At 36.1% G+C, this 15,684-nt stretch overlaps 4 protein-coding genes and 1 pseudogene across 8 annotated transcripts in view; 2 read left to right on the top strand and 3 right to left on the bottom strand.

The window, feature by feature from the left end:
- Positions 1-2,946, top strand: part of LOC140970924 (O-fucosyltransferase 38) — a 5,801-nt gene extending 2,855 nt beyond the window's left edge. For 2 of the 4 annotated variants that reach the window (XM_073432919.1, XM_073432918.1), the window contains exons 7-11: positions 239-375; positions 1,021-1,234; positions 1,345-1,529; positions 1,891-1,983; positions 2,601-2,946. In XM_073432919.1, the coding sequence (XP_073289020.1) occupies positions 239-375; positions 1,021-1,234; positions 1,345-1,529; positions 1,891-1,983; positions 2,601-2,733 (762 nt within the window). In that variant the 3' untranslated portion in view covers positions 2,734-2,946. Of the gene's footprint in view, positions 1-238; positions 376-1,020; positions 1,235-1,344; positions 1,573-1,890; positions 2,189-2,227; positions 2,581-2,600 lie in introns of those variants that run through there. The other 2 variants (XR_012174224.1, XR_012174223.1) reach the window with 2 other exon arrangements.
- The window catches only part of LOC140970926 (uridylate kinase PUMPKIN, chloroplastic-like), a 24,815-nt gene extending 11,794 nt beyond the window's left edge, over positions 1-13,021 (bottom strand). The window contains exons 1-7 of one of the 2 annotated variants that reach the window (XM_073432922.1): positions 12,685-13,021; positions 11,492-11,645; positions 11,360-11,413; positions 10,983-11,074; positions 10,316-10,542; positions 9,920-10,096; positions 9,580-9,700 (exon numbers count right to left, since the gene is read on the bottom strand). In XM_073432922.1, the coding sequence (XP_073289023.1) occupies positions 9,591-9,700; positions 9,920-10,096; positions 10,316-10,542; positions 10,983-11,074; positions 11,360-11,413; positions 11,492-11,645; positions 12,685-12,851 (981 nt within the window). In that variant the 5' untranslated portion in view covers positions 12,852-13,021 and the 3' untranslated portion in view covers positions 9,580-9,590. Of the gene's footprint in view, positions 1-9,371; positions 9,701-9,919; positions 10,097-10,315; positions 10,543-10,982; positions 11,075-11,359; positions 11,414-11,491; positions 11,646-12,684 lie in introns of those variants that run through there. The other variant, XM_073432921.1, reaches the window with a different exon arrangement.
- Positions 3,431-6,444, bottom strand: LOC140970925 (protein trichome berefringence-like 7). The gene is made up of 5 exons (XM_073432920.1): positions 6,001-6,444; positions 4,993-5,938; positions 4,552-4,710; positions 4,162-4,468; positions 3,431-3,591 (listed from the first exon to the last, which is right to left on the bottom strand). The coding sequence occupies exons 2-5, from the start codon at positions 5,790-5,792 to the stop codon at positions 3,574-3,576; spliced, it is 1,284 nt and encodes a 427-aa protein (XP_073289021.1). The 5' UTR covers positions 5,793-5,938; positions 6,001-6,444; the 3' UTR covers positions 3,431-3,573.
- Positions 6,911-8,623, top strand: LOC140957849 (uncharacterized; annotated as a pseudogene).
- A 993-nt stretch (positions 13,022-14,014) lies between the features above and the next one.
- The window catches only part of LOC140957858 (protein TONSOKU-like), a 12,462-nt gene continuing 10,792 nt past the window's right edge, over positions 14,015-15,684 (bottom strand). Inside the window, exons 9-10 of the mRNA XM_073415259.1 lie at positions 15,241-15,366; positions 14,015-14,848 (exon numbers count right to left, since the gene is read on the bottom strand). Coding sequence (XP_073271360.1) covers positions 14,219-14,848; positions 15,241-15,366 — 756 coding nt within the window. The 3' untranslated portion in view covers positions 14,015-14,218. The remainder of the gene's footprint in view (positions 14,849-15,240; positions 15,367-15,684) is intronic.

A 15,684-nucleotide genomic window follows, 5' to 3' on the forward strand; every position in this document is an offset into this window, starting at 1 on the left:
CTAGTTTCCATTCCCTTGTCTGAATTACTATTTTGATATTTCACACTAGAATCACTCCGAGGTTGTCAAAATTTCTCGAGGTTCTTGAGAAATTCAAATACCTAAAAAATGGGTTCGTAAGTAGAATTACGAGTACGATATCCATGAATTCACGTGTTTTTGCTGATATATTTAAGAAGTATCCTATGGGGATTCATGTTATATTAGGTTCTGAGCTTAAATGACGGTGACACCACAGAAGCTAGTGGAGCGGCTGAGATTCCGTGCAAAAAGATACATTGCGCTGCATCTGAGATATGAGAAAGATATGCTATCTTTTACTGGCTGTACTTATGGTCTTACTGATACAGAATCCAAGGAGCTCAGATTGATGAGGTGAAAAGCTTTCTATGTTTTTTACGTGTTGATGTGCCCATATGAATTTTTGAATGACTTAGGTTTGTCTAAAATCTCGTAGCCAACTTCATTATCACTGTTGTTGCGGATTGGACTTCTCTTTTTTGGTGTTCTGACTGGTGACGATCCACGGGTCCCTGTGCTGGGTTGACTGTTGATGTACTGGAGCAATTTGGAAATCATCATAACCTAAATATGGTTTAGGTTAAGAAATATATTCTTGTGAATGATCAACAAAATAAGAAAATTATTCTGGAAGTACAAGCTATCCTATTAAGAGGGCTTTTCTTAGTTTTGATTCTCTGTAAATTGGTTTTGTTTCATTTCAAACATGTTCCGTTAAAATATTTGTTTGATAGTGATTAATTTATTTGGATGGGGAGATAATTGTTTCATGATGTACTGTTTAGAACATGCTTAATCTTAAGGTTACACAGCTATAAGTATTTGAATCCTCTTGTTCAGTTAATTACTTGGTTTTATTGCTAAAACTGAGTAGGCAAATTCGTGATTTACAATGAGGGCATTTGGTGAGCAGTCTCTTCTATACATAGTTGCCTACTAAACACCGATAACCTCATGTATTTTCCTCATCTTACATTCTCTCATTTTTGGTCTTGTTAGGGAAAATATGAATCATTGGAAGATCAAGAATATTAACTCAACCGAACAGAGAATTGGTGGTTTCTGCCCTTTAACTCCCAAGGAGGTTGGCGTATTTCTTCAAGCTCTTGGTTACCATCCATCTACATTGATATATATTGCTGCTGGTGAAGTTTATGGTGGCGACGCTCACCTTTCAGAGCTCAAATCTCTATTTCCAAACATAGTATTCAAGGTTGATTTTGTTGGGAATTTTGTATTTGACCGGGAAATATATGCTTTTTTTTTCGTCTTTCAAAATATAGTTCTTAGAAGCTATCTGGCTGAATTTCTCAATCATGACAGGAAATGCTTGCAACCCAGGAAGAACTGAAAACATTTTCTAATCACGCCTCACAAAGTGCAGCACTTGATTACATCATTAGTATAGAAAGTGATGTTTTTATTCCATCTCATTCGGGTAACATGGCGAGAACTGTTGAAGGTCATCGTCGATACATAGGGCATAGAAAAACAATCACTCCAGACAGGTATAAAGTACTAGCAGCAACAATATCTTGTTTATATTTTCAGGTAAATAATTTTTATATAATGTCACTAAATAGTTCCACTAACCTTAAAGAAGCAAACAGAAACAGATGTTTAGTAATGTAATATTGGTGATTATATTCCAGATGTAGAAAGTCAATATTCTCAAACCCATAATTACCATGACAAAGCCTACTACTAGGATTGCTATTAGAAGAATATCTATATTTCTTTTACCTTATAATTTTAGATTTTTAGGCATCCAAATGGAATCTTCTCATTCGTTGTTACAAGTACAATAGTGCATAAAAATTTTATGAGTTTCTTTGTTATGTCCTATGATACTCTGTACATTACGTGCAGGAAAGGTCTAGTTGAATTATTTGATAAACTAGAAGATGGAAAGCTAGGATTATCGTCTTTGTCCCGTCTTGTGAAGAAACTTCATCAGAATAGGTAAGAGATGTATACGCAACTTTATATTTCTTGTTCACCTCACTGGCAGATATATTTCAGCGCATACTTAGCTTCTTTTCCTGCGTCGGTGGATTACGTTCATCTCAATCGTGTTCTTCTCAGATGTTTTGCTCCTATTATGTTGAATTAGGTTTCTTCCGAAAAGATGTAAGAAATTCTTAAGGTTTACATTTTGAACCCGATTGTGATCCTACACAGCATCTTTAGGGGGAAAAAAAAAAAGCAATTCTGAAAGATTGACTTTTAGGTTCAAATTAGGTTCATTTACTGATCACCACGTGCTGGGTTCTCAACAAGTCTGGGCAAGCTCAAGTGGTGTTCTACTCGAGCTCAATCTCGCTGAAGTAGCCTTTTGAAGTTGATCTCTGACTTGTTGGAAATAAGGTTACTCACGCTCTACAAGCTGAAAGCTTTTTCAAGTATCGATGGAGTTGTAGCGATAGAAATAAATCAAGAGGTCGGATAATGAAACTGCTGCATTGGCCTCCGGTCTTCACAACATTAGTTGTCTAATCGCCAATTTTTTTTCAGAATGAAGAGCAAAAGAGCAATTTAAATTAACTGTACTACGGACTTTTACAATTATGGACTTTCAGGTACGGTGCACCTCGAAGAAGAGAAGGGGCTCCTCCAGGAATCAAGGGCCGAGCACGACTCAGGCTGGAGGAATCCTTCTACCAAAACCCACTCCCTGAATGCATATGTAACTCAGAAGATGCAGGCAGTTGAAATGCAAAAGTTGTACACTCTTGATCAAGAAAAAGTAAAAATGGGAGATCAAAATGAGCATCAGCTATTCCAAAATTTGTTTCTCGGCCTTTTCAAAAATTTTAGCACTGTGTTTTTGGGTTCATTCTAACTTGTGAACTATGATGTTCACCGTATAATTCTTTCTAGTTATTAGTTATGAAATAAAGATAAATAAAGCTAGTAAGTTGTTGCGACCAGAATGCCTTGATGCGTTGTGATTTACTTGTATGAATACTTTTTCGTCGTAATGTACGCCATTTGCAATCACCTACAACACTAGTAGTCTATGTCAGTGTCGAATACTTTCTATATAACAAGCAGCATTCCATATAGGAGTCGCACATGTATTTTATGTGAAACCCATGTATGCTTTGATCCATCCAACAGTATTTGTTGTATAGGAAGTACTTTCTTCGATAACTAAAAGATGTCACAGAACTTGAGTCTTGAATCGCATTGGTGTCAAAGGTACAGTGATACGTATCCCCTTCCAAAGAATAAAGAGATGACGCTTCGTAAATTGATGGACTCAAGAATGGAAAAAAAAAATATTCAGACTTTTGTAGACAAATATCACAACAGCAATGAAAAAATGACATGGGAGTGACAAAAATTGATGTGCGATCTCTCTGATTTTTGGGTGTGTTTATGGTACAAAGAATAAAAAAATTAAGTACCAAACTTCTTTGACAAGCTATTCTATGATTTACCTTGTGTTTAGTAACTAGCGTACATGTTCCAACTTTGCTCGCTAACTTAGCGAACTACAAAGTTCTTGTAGTCGTGATCTCGGTTATAAGGAATTGATGACCAAGGAATTTACCCACAGTTCTGAAGCTGCAAACAAAGAATACAAGCTTAATGATAACGCCTTCAGTTATAGATATCATCTGTACATCAAAGAAACTAGGACCATTTCCATGGGCGCAAACACATCGCATTATAAAGACTTGTTTCACTAATAGAATCAAGGTATAATCTTGTTTTTCTTATTCTCCAACATGTAGTTTACCTACACAAAACCATGTGTGACTTGCGGAATTACATGTGATAGATGCGATGTAGGACCATGTGTGACCTACACGATAGATATGTAATCAATGGCTCAATGCACCAACGTGTAATTGACCTTATCAAACTGTAATCAATGGACCCAAAAGCATAAAAGGGTCTTACATAAATCTGGGAGAGGAAAGCAACACGGATAACTAGATGGATTTTGAGGGGGCAAAGTTTATAGTTTTAGAAAAATTACTCATAAACTTTCAAATTATTAAAGGTAGTCCCCTCCCTTGCCTTTTTTGATCAGTAGTAGTCTTTTTGGTCATTAAGCAGTCAAGCATGAAAAAGCACAATATAAAGTCATTACTCCAAGTTTCTAAAAAAGTGTCAAGGCCATTAACTTACCGAATTCTCGCACTCAAAATCTTGTTCAAAGCTACCGAGCAAATAGGAAAGGACTATCTCGTTCCACATATCAGGTACTCCAGGTAGACACCAGTGGCTACAATCAGATAAAGAAGGCATGTCACCCCAATTCCCAACGTGTGCATCGCTTCGAAAAGATGACATTGGAGTTACGTGAATAACAGTAACGGGAACGGCCATATTTTTCACCACTTCGAGTACCATGCTTGAAAATGGATTCGCACTGTCTTTCGTAACTTCTAAAAGCGGCAACTTAGTCACATTGCATTGCCGCAAAGTCACATTCCTGAAGCAGAAACAGACTGCCATTTGATAAGATAAATCGGCCTAACATGAAAACCAATATAAGAATTGTTTAGCAAGAGGTACCTCCAGTGAGATGGCTCAAATGTTCGAAAGAAAACTCGGGTTCGTTTTGGATTAATCATTTTATCAACCCAAGATGCCCAAGTTTGTAAGGCAGTTTTATAAGCACCAACAATTGGCATTCCAAGCTTTAGAGTCTTACCAAACTGGAAATAGCATCCCCTGTCAAATACAGAATTCACAACTTAATATATATCAAGAGAACAGAGGAACCAATAGTGGTGGTTCTAGATTACATGATTAGTTAATTGATCAAAAATCATATGCATGACATAGAAGATACCAAACATAAATCATCAAATAGTTGGAAAAATGATTGCCTACTTGCACTCAGATCGTGCACATTAGTTCAATCACAACACAGCTGATAAATCTTATAAAGGCTCAATGAAACGAATAGACAAGTAAATCTAAAATTTATTTTTGATAGAGGAGGCAACTTACGTCCCAAGAAGCTTTCCCGGGACCCACCACTGACCCGAATTGAAAATCAGCACATCTGAGTCAATCCACTCCTTACTGATATCATCCAACTTGTCCAACTTAAGGGTTGATCTAACTCTCTTTGGTGCATGTTTAGGCGCCCAGTTATGTTGTACAAGGAAAACAGATCTATAAAACTCAACGGTGAAATTGAAGGAACTGAACCTTACACCCAAGAATCTAATTTGCTTTGTTATTTTGTTCCCGTTAACTTCATAAGCACTCTCCTTATCTTCCAAACCGGTCATTAAAAAACATATCAAAGATTCCCACTGCGTTCTACTCATTGAATCACCAACAAAAACAACTCTTTTATTCCGTAGCTTTTCCAAAATAACCTGCACATTAACTCTTGGAATATCACAATTCTTTGGTTTCCACCTCCATTTCAGATAATCTTCATCCATCCGACCATTAGCTAGACAATTGAATCCTTGCTCTACAAAAGGACATTCTGAAGCATTGTACAATGGGTAACCATGATCCAGAACCCAATTTCCATCAAATACATCACATGTATTATCGGAACCACTGAAATTCATAAATCTATCCTCCGGAACATGAAATGAATGCGTGAGATTCGGCAGAACGTACATGTATCCACAGCCCACAGCCAAGAAGAAGGAAACCAACCATCCCATTATAATCAGAGCATGAAATAGAGGTGACATCCGACTCTTTCTACTAAATCTTGGACTTCCAATATTTGCAGTCCTTTGTTTAAAGGAAACACTTCTATTAAAACTACTCATTCTTTCCATAGATAACAAACTGCACCTCCGCACTTTAAAAACAAGATCTTCTAAAACAGGAAACCAAATGAACAAAAATTATCTCTTTAAACAAAAAGAACCATCTCTAATAAAGCACCCAAACCAGAAATAAACCAAACAACCAATCAGAACACCTAAGAACCATCTCTAATAAAGCACCCAAACCAGAAATAAACCAAACAACCAATCAGAACACCTACCATTCAGTCACAATCACACCTAATTTAGCTGTACACCAAACTAAAATGATAAAAAAATCTTTACATCTTTATCAAGTCTATCCATAAAAGTCCCTATAAATCGAACCCTGAACCTCACTGGATGACACCTTCATACAGAAACACAAAAAATGAAACGGGTATCCAAGAATTCTAAAAAAATAAGCTTTTTCCACGAATCTCACTCAATCCAGAATCAAAAAAGCCAGGATAGAATCTTATGACAAACAATGTATAATAAGTAATGGGAAGGCGAGATGGGACAGTTGAGATCGAGGGAGTTGGAAACGATGTTTGAACAAAGAACAATGGTTTCGGTCTTGCGGAGCATTACGTGGAACCCGGCATTTAGCCTTCGTTTTGCTTCACTTACCCCTCGAACTATTGAAAGTTTCTTGATTCTTACCTTTTACTTTACTCGTCATACCATTTTGATCCACCAAACTTATATTAATATATTAATGATTTATTTTTAATTTATCAATTCAATCCTAAATTATTTAAAAATTAATACGCCAATATTTTTTAATTATTAACTAACATAAGTTTAAGAAATTCCTAAAAAAAATGTTTTTAATAATTTCTTTCAAAAAACATTATCCAACTAAAAATCAAATTTCCATAAATTAATTTTTGGGGAAAAAATAATTTTGATGAAATAAATTGTATACAAAATTCTATGTACTGAAAAAGATTATTTATAGTATTTATTTACATTTTAAGCAGAAAAAATATAATTAAAAATTATGGGATACTTCTAAAAAAATCTTGGCGGAATAATGAATTTTCTGACTGCAATTTATTAATTTTCTATTTCCTCGAGTATTTTTGATAATCCAAATGGCAAGGGTATATAAATAAATTACAACCATAATTAGGCCAGGGAATAAAGCTTGCTGAAGCTGCATACTGTATGTAGCCCGCCACTTCAAACCTACTCTCCGCCGGAGCTGGGTGGCGGGAATGGAGAAAGGATGTAGGGATGCTAGAAAGTTATCAAGAAATTCATAGATGTTTGAGTGATTTTTTCAATGTTTGTTTCTGTGATCAGGTCTGCTCTTATCCGCAGAAAGGTCTTTGGCAGCGTCCAATTCATGCGACTCCAATCTGTTCCATCGCTTGCACATTTCACTCCTCACGTTTCGGACTCCGGTTCAGAGGATCTGAATTCCATCTTAACGAATGGTGCTGTTGTAATCCGTGATAGCGTCGGCAAGTGGTAACCATTCCGGGAAGTTGAATCTGTTTAAGGTTGTTGAGAGTCTTAAAGGTATGCGAAGGGAAACCATTTCTGCGTTATCTTTTCTTAAGCAACTAAAGGAAGTGGGATTTCAGCACACTGTTGAAACTTTCTTGGCAGTTATTCATATTCTCTGTTTTGGGGGCTTGGATAGGAAGTTGAATTCTTTGATGTTAGAAGTAATAAAATTTGAAAAGTTGCATGGTGATTTCAAGGTGTCGGAGTTGATGGAGGCAATAGTGGGGGTGATTCAGGCCGAGGGTCCATGTTCACTTGTTCGCGCTTTCGATGCCTTAGCTAAGGGTTATGTTAATTTAGGCATGTTCGACGAGGCCGTTGATACTATTTGTGAAATGAAAAGAAGCAGTGTCGAGCCTCGTTTGTGTTTGTATAATAATTTGATGAATGGGATGATAAAGCGTGGGAAGGTGGATATAGCCATTGCTCTGTTTAAGCGTTGAAGACACTTGAGCTGAGGCCAAATGTATATACATATGGGATTGTTATCGAGGCATATTGTTGAAAGGGTGGTCTTGAAGAAGCCGTTGATATATTTGTGGAGATGGAGGGAGCTAGAGTAGCACCGGATGCTTTTATCTATGCAACTTATATTGAAGGGCTTTGTATGCATGGGAGGTCTGGGTTGGGCTATGCGATCTTACGTTCTCGGAGAGCTAAAGATTTCTAAATTGATGAATACGCCTATATTTCTGTGATTCGAAGGTTTGTTAAAGAAAAGAAGCTCGGAGATGCAGAGATCTCTCAGTTGACATGGAAGAACAAGGGCTAGTTCCTAAAGAGTTTAGCTATAGTCCCTTGATCCAGTGGTTTTGTCCTTCAGGTAACATAGTTACTGCTTTAACTTTACATAATGAGATGGTGACAAAGGGTGCCAAAACTAATTGTTTCATAGTTGCTTTGATTCTTCAGTGTTTGTGCCTGAAGGGTATGCCGCATGAGGCGGTAGACCAGTTCTTTAACTTCATGAGATCAGGTATTTTTCTTGATGAGGTCACATATAATGTTGTTTTTGACGCACTGTGCAAGATGGGTAAATTAGAGGAGGCGAAGGAATTGTTTGATGAGATGAAAAGAAAGAAGTTAATTCCAGATGTAGTGCATTACACCACCTTGATCAAATGCTGTTGTCTTTGTGGAAAGATTTTGATGCTATAAGCTTATTAGAGGAAATGAAAAAAATGGGATTGAAACCCGATTTCACAGATATCACATCAGATGGGAGGGGAGTTGCATGTATTTGGGCACCAAAGCTGGAGATTTTACGTATACATTTAATGCAACTAGCTGATAATGCTGCTCAAAATCCCAAAGAGTTTCTTGTCCTCCTTCGTGGTTCATGATGGATCAAAGGCTTTTGAGCTGCCTAGACAGCAATGCACCGATTTGCTGTGAAATGGAGCATTTCCAGGTAGCCATTTTTTCTGAGATTCGACTCTAAAGCACATCTTACCTTATCTGTGCAGATAATGAAACGAATAATGTTTTTGGTGGGAAGAACTTCGAAGGTGGATGGATTCGTTGATAACTCAAATGCAAAGCCTTTTTCTCCGACTTTGGCCAGCTTAAAAAAGCCACCACCACCGCCGGGTGATTGTGTTGATTCATTTGGATCATTACCTTGCACGCAGATAGGTATCCAATGTTTCCTTTCAGGTGAGGAATTTCACAATTCTGTACAATTACCATAAACTGCAAATTTGAGATTTGACTTTGATAATTTGCTAGCTGGTGGAAGAAACAAGTTGCTGGACAGTAAATTGCTGCTCGTTTTACTTGTTTTGAAAGGAGATTGAGAACAAAATGCTTTATGTGCAGAAGCTTTAGAAGCTATCAAGATGTATCATCAAATGGGTTACCATCAGAAATGAGGGAGAGCTGACAAAGATTCATTCAGGGCCTCAGCTCACAGCTGTCAAGAATTTAATTGCATGTACATAGAACACTACCCAGGCTTTTAGCGCAAGGAGTTTTATCAGAAAGGTATTTGTCTGCAACTTTGTCGGTTGCCAAATTTTGTACTGTGCTCTATATTGTTGGAATAATAGTCATTTTATCGTACAATGTCGAAATACGATCGGTAGGTGCACAGCATTTGAATTTGTAATAATATTTTCAATGAAGACCATGGTACAAAATGTAATCCATGAGAATCCCAAAACCTCAAGCCCCCAACTCCTCGACTTAAAAAAAATAAAAAGAAAAGAAAAGACTATGCAACCCAGCTACTGTTTATACGAGAAGATTGAAGTTTTATCCTCCAATTTAAACTATTAAAAAGAAACCCTGGAATAGCAAAAATTGATGCTTTCAAGTCCTAGCTGCTGTTGTACACTGAGTCCCTCCAATGAATGTGCCCACCTTCTCTCCCCTAATGGCTTTCGATATGTTGCCCGATTTGTTGAGGTTAAACACTACAACTGCGTCAGAGAGACCAAAAACCATTTTCTAAGAAAGTACAAAGAATCAAGAAAATGACATGGTTTGCATACTAATAATATATATAGATAGATATATATATATAGAGTATCAAAGGCAATACCACAATATTACTTTCCTTTACTGTTTCGGGGAATGGAGGGATTGGGGTTAAAACAATTGAATCCACATATGATGTTCATGAGGGGTTCAAGGCTTACCAGGAATGTTGTTTTCTTGGCACAAAGTAATGGCAGTCATGTCCATTACAGACAGTTCCTTTGAAGTTACATCTTGGTAGGTTAAGTTATCTAGTAGTCGTGCATTTTGATTACACCTAGGATCATCGTCATAAACTCCATCCACATTGGTAGCTTTCAGCACCACTTCCGCATTAACTACACATATTATTCAGAAATTAAACATCAGTTTCCGATGTCCCATTTATAATATGAAATTTTATATAAGGAAGAAAAGAATTCATGACTCTACAAAGAAAATTAATGGCACTGGAATATATACACAGCGCGAAGGAAAACTAAGAGCGATTTATGGTTTTATAACATGTGATAAATAGCATATTAGTATAAGAATCTAAGTCGAAGAAATGGACTCACTCTCTGCACACCGAAGTGCTGCAGCAGTATCGGTTGTGAAGAAGGGATTCCCAGTTCCAGCTGCAAAAATTACAACTCTTCCTTTCTCTAAATGCCGAACAGCTCTTCTTCTTATGTATGGCTCAGCGACTTCTGACATGCGAAATGCAGTCTGAACTCTTGTTGGGATGCCCATGCTCTCCATTGTTGATTGCAAAAATATCGCGTTCATGACAGTTGCTAACATCCTAAACATCAAGACGAGAAATGCTAAACCATCATATTACAATAAACCATCCTAATCTGTAAAGCTAAAACATAATTGTTACATTAAACCATCCTAATCTGTAAAGACCTGTTCGATAAGATACACAACTAAAAAGGTCAGCTACATGCCAATTTGTATAGCTAAATTTGGAACCATTTTTCTTTGAGTTGGCTAACCCATGATAGAAAATTAGGTTTTTGATGAGTTCTAAAAAACATTAAATGTTACGAAGTATTTCAAAGATTGAATATCAATAACTATTATCAAACTAAATTTTAACGTGCGAACAAGAAACTGGAGGACCACATTAATTGAGATGGGGTAAAAGTGAATACTTCTGAAAAGCATAATGTATTGCACAATCAAAACTATCACATTAAATTTTGTTAAAAATGTAGCAACGCAACAACAAGAAATCACCCAATATAATCTGCAGATGAGCGATCAAGACCACTGCTCCCTGCCCAAGAGGCTCCCCGGAAGATATTTCCTCCGCCAACCACGATTGCCACCTGAAGAATTTCTGTATACAAGTCAGTACTGTGCGGAAAAGGAGCAATTTAAAGCCCATGTCTTAGCTAGAATATGAGTAAGTCAGTATCTGTAACTTTTTGGTAACTGCAACGTACTCAAACCACGTTTGCAGTTACCTATATGGTTCATTGCATGAAGAGAACTGACAAGTGCCAAAATAGCCTTAAATGACAATACAGAAAGCATTTCTAGCTACATTATCTAGCAGCTATGCTCACAAAAGAACTTTTTTCCCTCTCAGAAAGTGTAAAGATAAAAGGTACCTCAATCCCAAGCCGAGTAACAGATGCAACTTCCTTTGCAATGGCCACAGTGATCTGTACAAGTATGTTTTTTACAAGCATAGAGGACGTACACTAATAAACACTAAATTATATCTGCAACAGTATTCCAACCTTTGGATCTATAGTTTGTGTTTGATCGCCAGCAAGTGCCTCCCCGCTTACTTTAAGCAACACCCGTTGCCATTTGTATAACGGTTTGGACGAGCTACTATCATTCATCGTTACACCAAAAGGAGGCATAGACATTGAAGATAATTGTTTTTGCCTGTGAAAAAAGAAGGATGTGAACAAATCGGAAGGAAAATAATTTTCATTTGTATACCTACACTGTGATGATGAACAAACTGAAGAGAGCCAATATCCAAAAAAATCATAATAGAAGAAATTATCCGCACATAAAATTTGAAATATGACTAAAAATTTCCAGTATAAATATGTCATGTCATATCTGACAACGAATGATCGAGGGAAAGGGCATTGCCCAAGGCCAAGGGAATATCCTGCCACACAAATCATGAAACCTCGAGTCGATGTGACTTTCACTTTAAGAACCATTATTAAAGCAAATTAAGAATTAAACATTAGTGTCTGTGTCATTTTGTAAATGGCTGGACGTAGTCATACACCATATGTTAGACATGAGACATTCTGGAGGGGACCATCTGCCTCTTTAATTTAGAATGTAACCAGAAAACAGAGCGCCATTTTCAAGAATTAATTTACATGAAGGTAAAGTATGGTACATCGTCGTGAAAACAGCACATTGAACTGAAATCGGTTGAGACATGACTTGGTAGGGGACACGAGCTATTCCATAACAACATATACATTGCTTCCACTAGCTAAGGTCAACTTCCAATTCCTCTTCTCAGAGTGCAAAGCAAGCCATTCAAATTCAATGTCCCACAATATATGTTATTCCGAACAACAATTTTAAAGACATAATCGAAAAAAATATTTTATGCTGAGAAGAAATGAATGATTGAGAGTTCCAAAGTAAGATATTTTTAAAAGTATGCGGTGAATGCTTCTTCACGATCAGAATTCGGTTTGCTTCTCCAATAACATACAACTATTCAATTGTTTGGGGAACAAAGCATTCTAAAACATATAACAACTCACTATCACAAGACTCAGCATCTGCGATACAGAAACACAATTCCGAGAAACACCCAAGCACCATTCAACAATTGACAAACAACCGACCAAACCACTCGCATTTGAGTATACAAATTCACCAACAAAAGCAAACACGAGAGAGATATATTAGCTAGAAAAGATACAGCAATGAAGGACGAGAATACCTGAAATTCACAGGGTCTGAGTTGGGACCCTTTTCAGAAGAGCAACAGTTGATAACTGTATGAAAACAAGAGCTCTGAAATCCCACAAACGCTGGGGCCTTAGGTCTCAAAAAACAGAGTGGCGCTGAAGTGGTAATGGGGCGGCAAAAGGAGTTTGAAAGAGCCATTATTCAGTAAGAAGAACACAAGGAAAGAGTCACCCTGATTTCAATTCTTCAGCAATCTGTGATTGTTTTTCTGCCGCCTTTTGTGTTTTTCTACTTCAGTTTTGTTTTTTTCCCCCCTGATAACAAGGCTCGATGAATATCTTGGATGAAAGGGAGGTTCATGAAAAATCTAAAGACAAGAAATATTGATGGAAAATCAAAATTAATTTTGTCATTTAATTGCCAGTAGGTTTCTGTAACTTATGTATTACAGCCATCTTCTTTATTTTCAACAAAAAAAAAATTATTTATTATTGTTATTGTTGTGAAAAAGTAAAAATTTACGGTAAAAAGTAAAAAACTCAAACTCTGAAAATTATCACACTACACACTTTATAATATTTTTCTCTCAACTCAATTATGATTTTCTTCACAAATGAGATATCTATTTATAGAAAATTTTTACAAATAATCCAAAAATAAATTACATCATTACCTTCATCATCACACACAAATTTCAATATTCAACACCTAATTTTCAACATTCAAATATTCAATACACACATTTTAAATATTATTTTTCAACACTCCCCCTTGTGATGATGATCATAATGATTGTCTTCATTACGTGTTTTTATACTGCCTCGTTAAAAACATTACTAGGAAAAACCCATTGGGATAAAAACCATAGTAAGGGAAAAAGAGTGCAGTCACGTAAACTCCCCCTCATATTGACACAAACAATTCTTCACAAATTTCGTAGATTGAGCATCCCAATATTATATNAGATTATATCTAAAACCGAACCAAATAAATTTCAGTTTTAACATTTATATCCGAATAATAAAATTCGATTTTCAGTTCGATTCAGTGTTCGATTTGTTCGGTTTAGATTTTCAGTTTTTTCAGTTTTATCCAAATTTAAACACTCCTTCCTACAAATTTAAAAAGATTGTGAAATCTTGAAACATTTTTTTAAAAAAATAATAATAATAAAATGATGGAAGATTCTGCCAGACTGCAACACTATAGGCTAGTATTTTTTATTCTTGGACCGCACCAATACACATCATATTATATAGATCATTTTTGTTTAATTTGCATGATAGATTATATGTGTCCGTGTTAAAGAAAAGTAGAGGTAATTCCAGTTAAATAAACAAATAGAGGAGCACATTTCCAAAGTTACATATATTACAAAACCTTTGCAATAGGTGCTCCAAAAAAGTTTTAATTGAAAATAACATAATATCTAACCTAACATCCTAAGATTCATTGGCTATAATAGAAGTGTCGAATTACAATTAAATGACGAATGTTAAAACAATGATTATTCTTATCCCAGTGTATATATCTTTCAAAATTATTAACCTGAAAAATCGAAGGCCTCAAGTTCTTCTGCAGCAAGACTTAATGCCACAGCAGTTAATTCCCTGCACTGAAAAATGAACAATATCCTCCTCAATGTGTCTTTGAGCAACACTAGTTCTAGCACCTGATGACCATGCCAAAAATAGCATATCTGTGACTTCTTTAGAGAACCCATTGCGACTAAGATCTAACAGTTGCAAATTAGAAGCCATCTTAATAGATGCCCCAAGTTTTTGGAAGAGCTGGTTTTCCGAAAGGCGAGCTCTATCTTGGGACAAGCATGCATGACTATCATCCACACCAGGTAATGTAGTTTCTATTCCTACTTGCTCATCATCTTCACTGTCAGCGACTTCAAGCTGGTTATCTATTGTGTCTAGGACGCATGTTTCTTGGGGTAAGACCTCGATTTTTTCAGGTGCAGGAGGGTGTGATGATACTTTTGTTGGTTCAATGAAGTATGTTAGAGAATGGATTTCCTGTGTACTAACATTTTTGGTCAGGTTGAGCTCTTCAAGGGAGCAATTCTCTGACAGAGCTTGTAGTATGTGAAGGAGACCGAATAAGCTGAGTTGACAGTTGCTGATTGCCAAAACTCTTAAACAACATTGTGGGTTGCTAAGGAAAGAAGCCAATGCATCACCACCCTGCATTTATTCTTTGATTTAGCTTCATGAAAACGAATATCTTAGAAGTGTGATATAACCCATATGACTTACAAAAACTGCAGTGCAATTTGGATAAAAATTGTAATCTCACCTAATGATTACAAAACTTTCCTGGATTTGCATCATCACATTCAAAGTCACAAATTAGGTTATCAAAAGGATCTCTTATTGTATAGCACCTCAAATATCTAAGAAGTAACTTTTAACTTGAAATTTCAAGAATTGCACAAGTCTAACCTCAACTTTTACATTCAGAACACAACTCTCAAATTTTTAAGCTATGTTAATAGAGAAGTTACAAAGAAATTCTCCAAGGGCATAAATTTTAAAGAAATGGGTCTACAAGGGACCACTTAAAAGAAAAAACAAACCTCTTTCTTGATTGGATTTCCGCTTATATTCAGCTCCAGGATACTACCAATCAAAGATACTTCATCGCAGAGATCAATGATACTGTTGCATGTAAGNATTATATTTTTTTTATTTTTATGAGCCCACTAAAACTCACCCACTTCGTCAAGAATCGTTATCCTATAGAATGTGTGTTGCAGGAAAAAAAAAAGAGAATGAAGACTTATAAATAGGGGTGTTCATCGGTCGGTTCGATTCGATTTTTGGTTTTTTTTATTTCAGTTTTTTGGTTTTTGGTTTTACAAATATATAATCTGATATCCGAACGATTTTTCTTCGGTTCGGTTTTCTACCGAAATTGTTCGATTATTTCGGTCGGTTATTTCGATTTTGATACAATTATTTAAATTAATAAGATAAATATATTGTAAAATATAATATGTTATTTTTTTACATGATTTCTT

Source organism: Primulina huaijiensis, chromosome 2 (assembly GCF_012295235.1).
Source record: "Primulina huaijiensis isolate GDHJ02 chromosome 2, ASM1229523v2, whole genome shotgun sequence".
NCBI lineage: Eukaryota > Viridiplantae > Streptophyta > Magnoliopsida > Lamiales > Gesneriaceae > Primulina > Primulina huaijiensis.

Bases quoted from the DNA above. Each gene is read 5' to 3' on its own strand.
- LOC140970925 (XM_073432920.1), bottom strand. From the start codon at position 5,792: ATGGAAAGAATGAGTAGTTTTAATAGAAGTGTTTCCTTTAAACAAAGG. The intron at 4,711-4,992 runs GTAAGTTGCCTC...TGTATTTGACAG, and splicing joins CCGGGAAAGCTTCTTGGGAC to GGGATGCTATTTCCAGTTTG. The intron at 4,469-4,551 runs GTACCTCTTGCT...TTTCTGCTTCAG, and splicing joins TTTGAGCCATCTCACTGGAG to GAATGTGACTTTGCGGCAAT.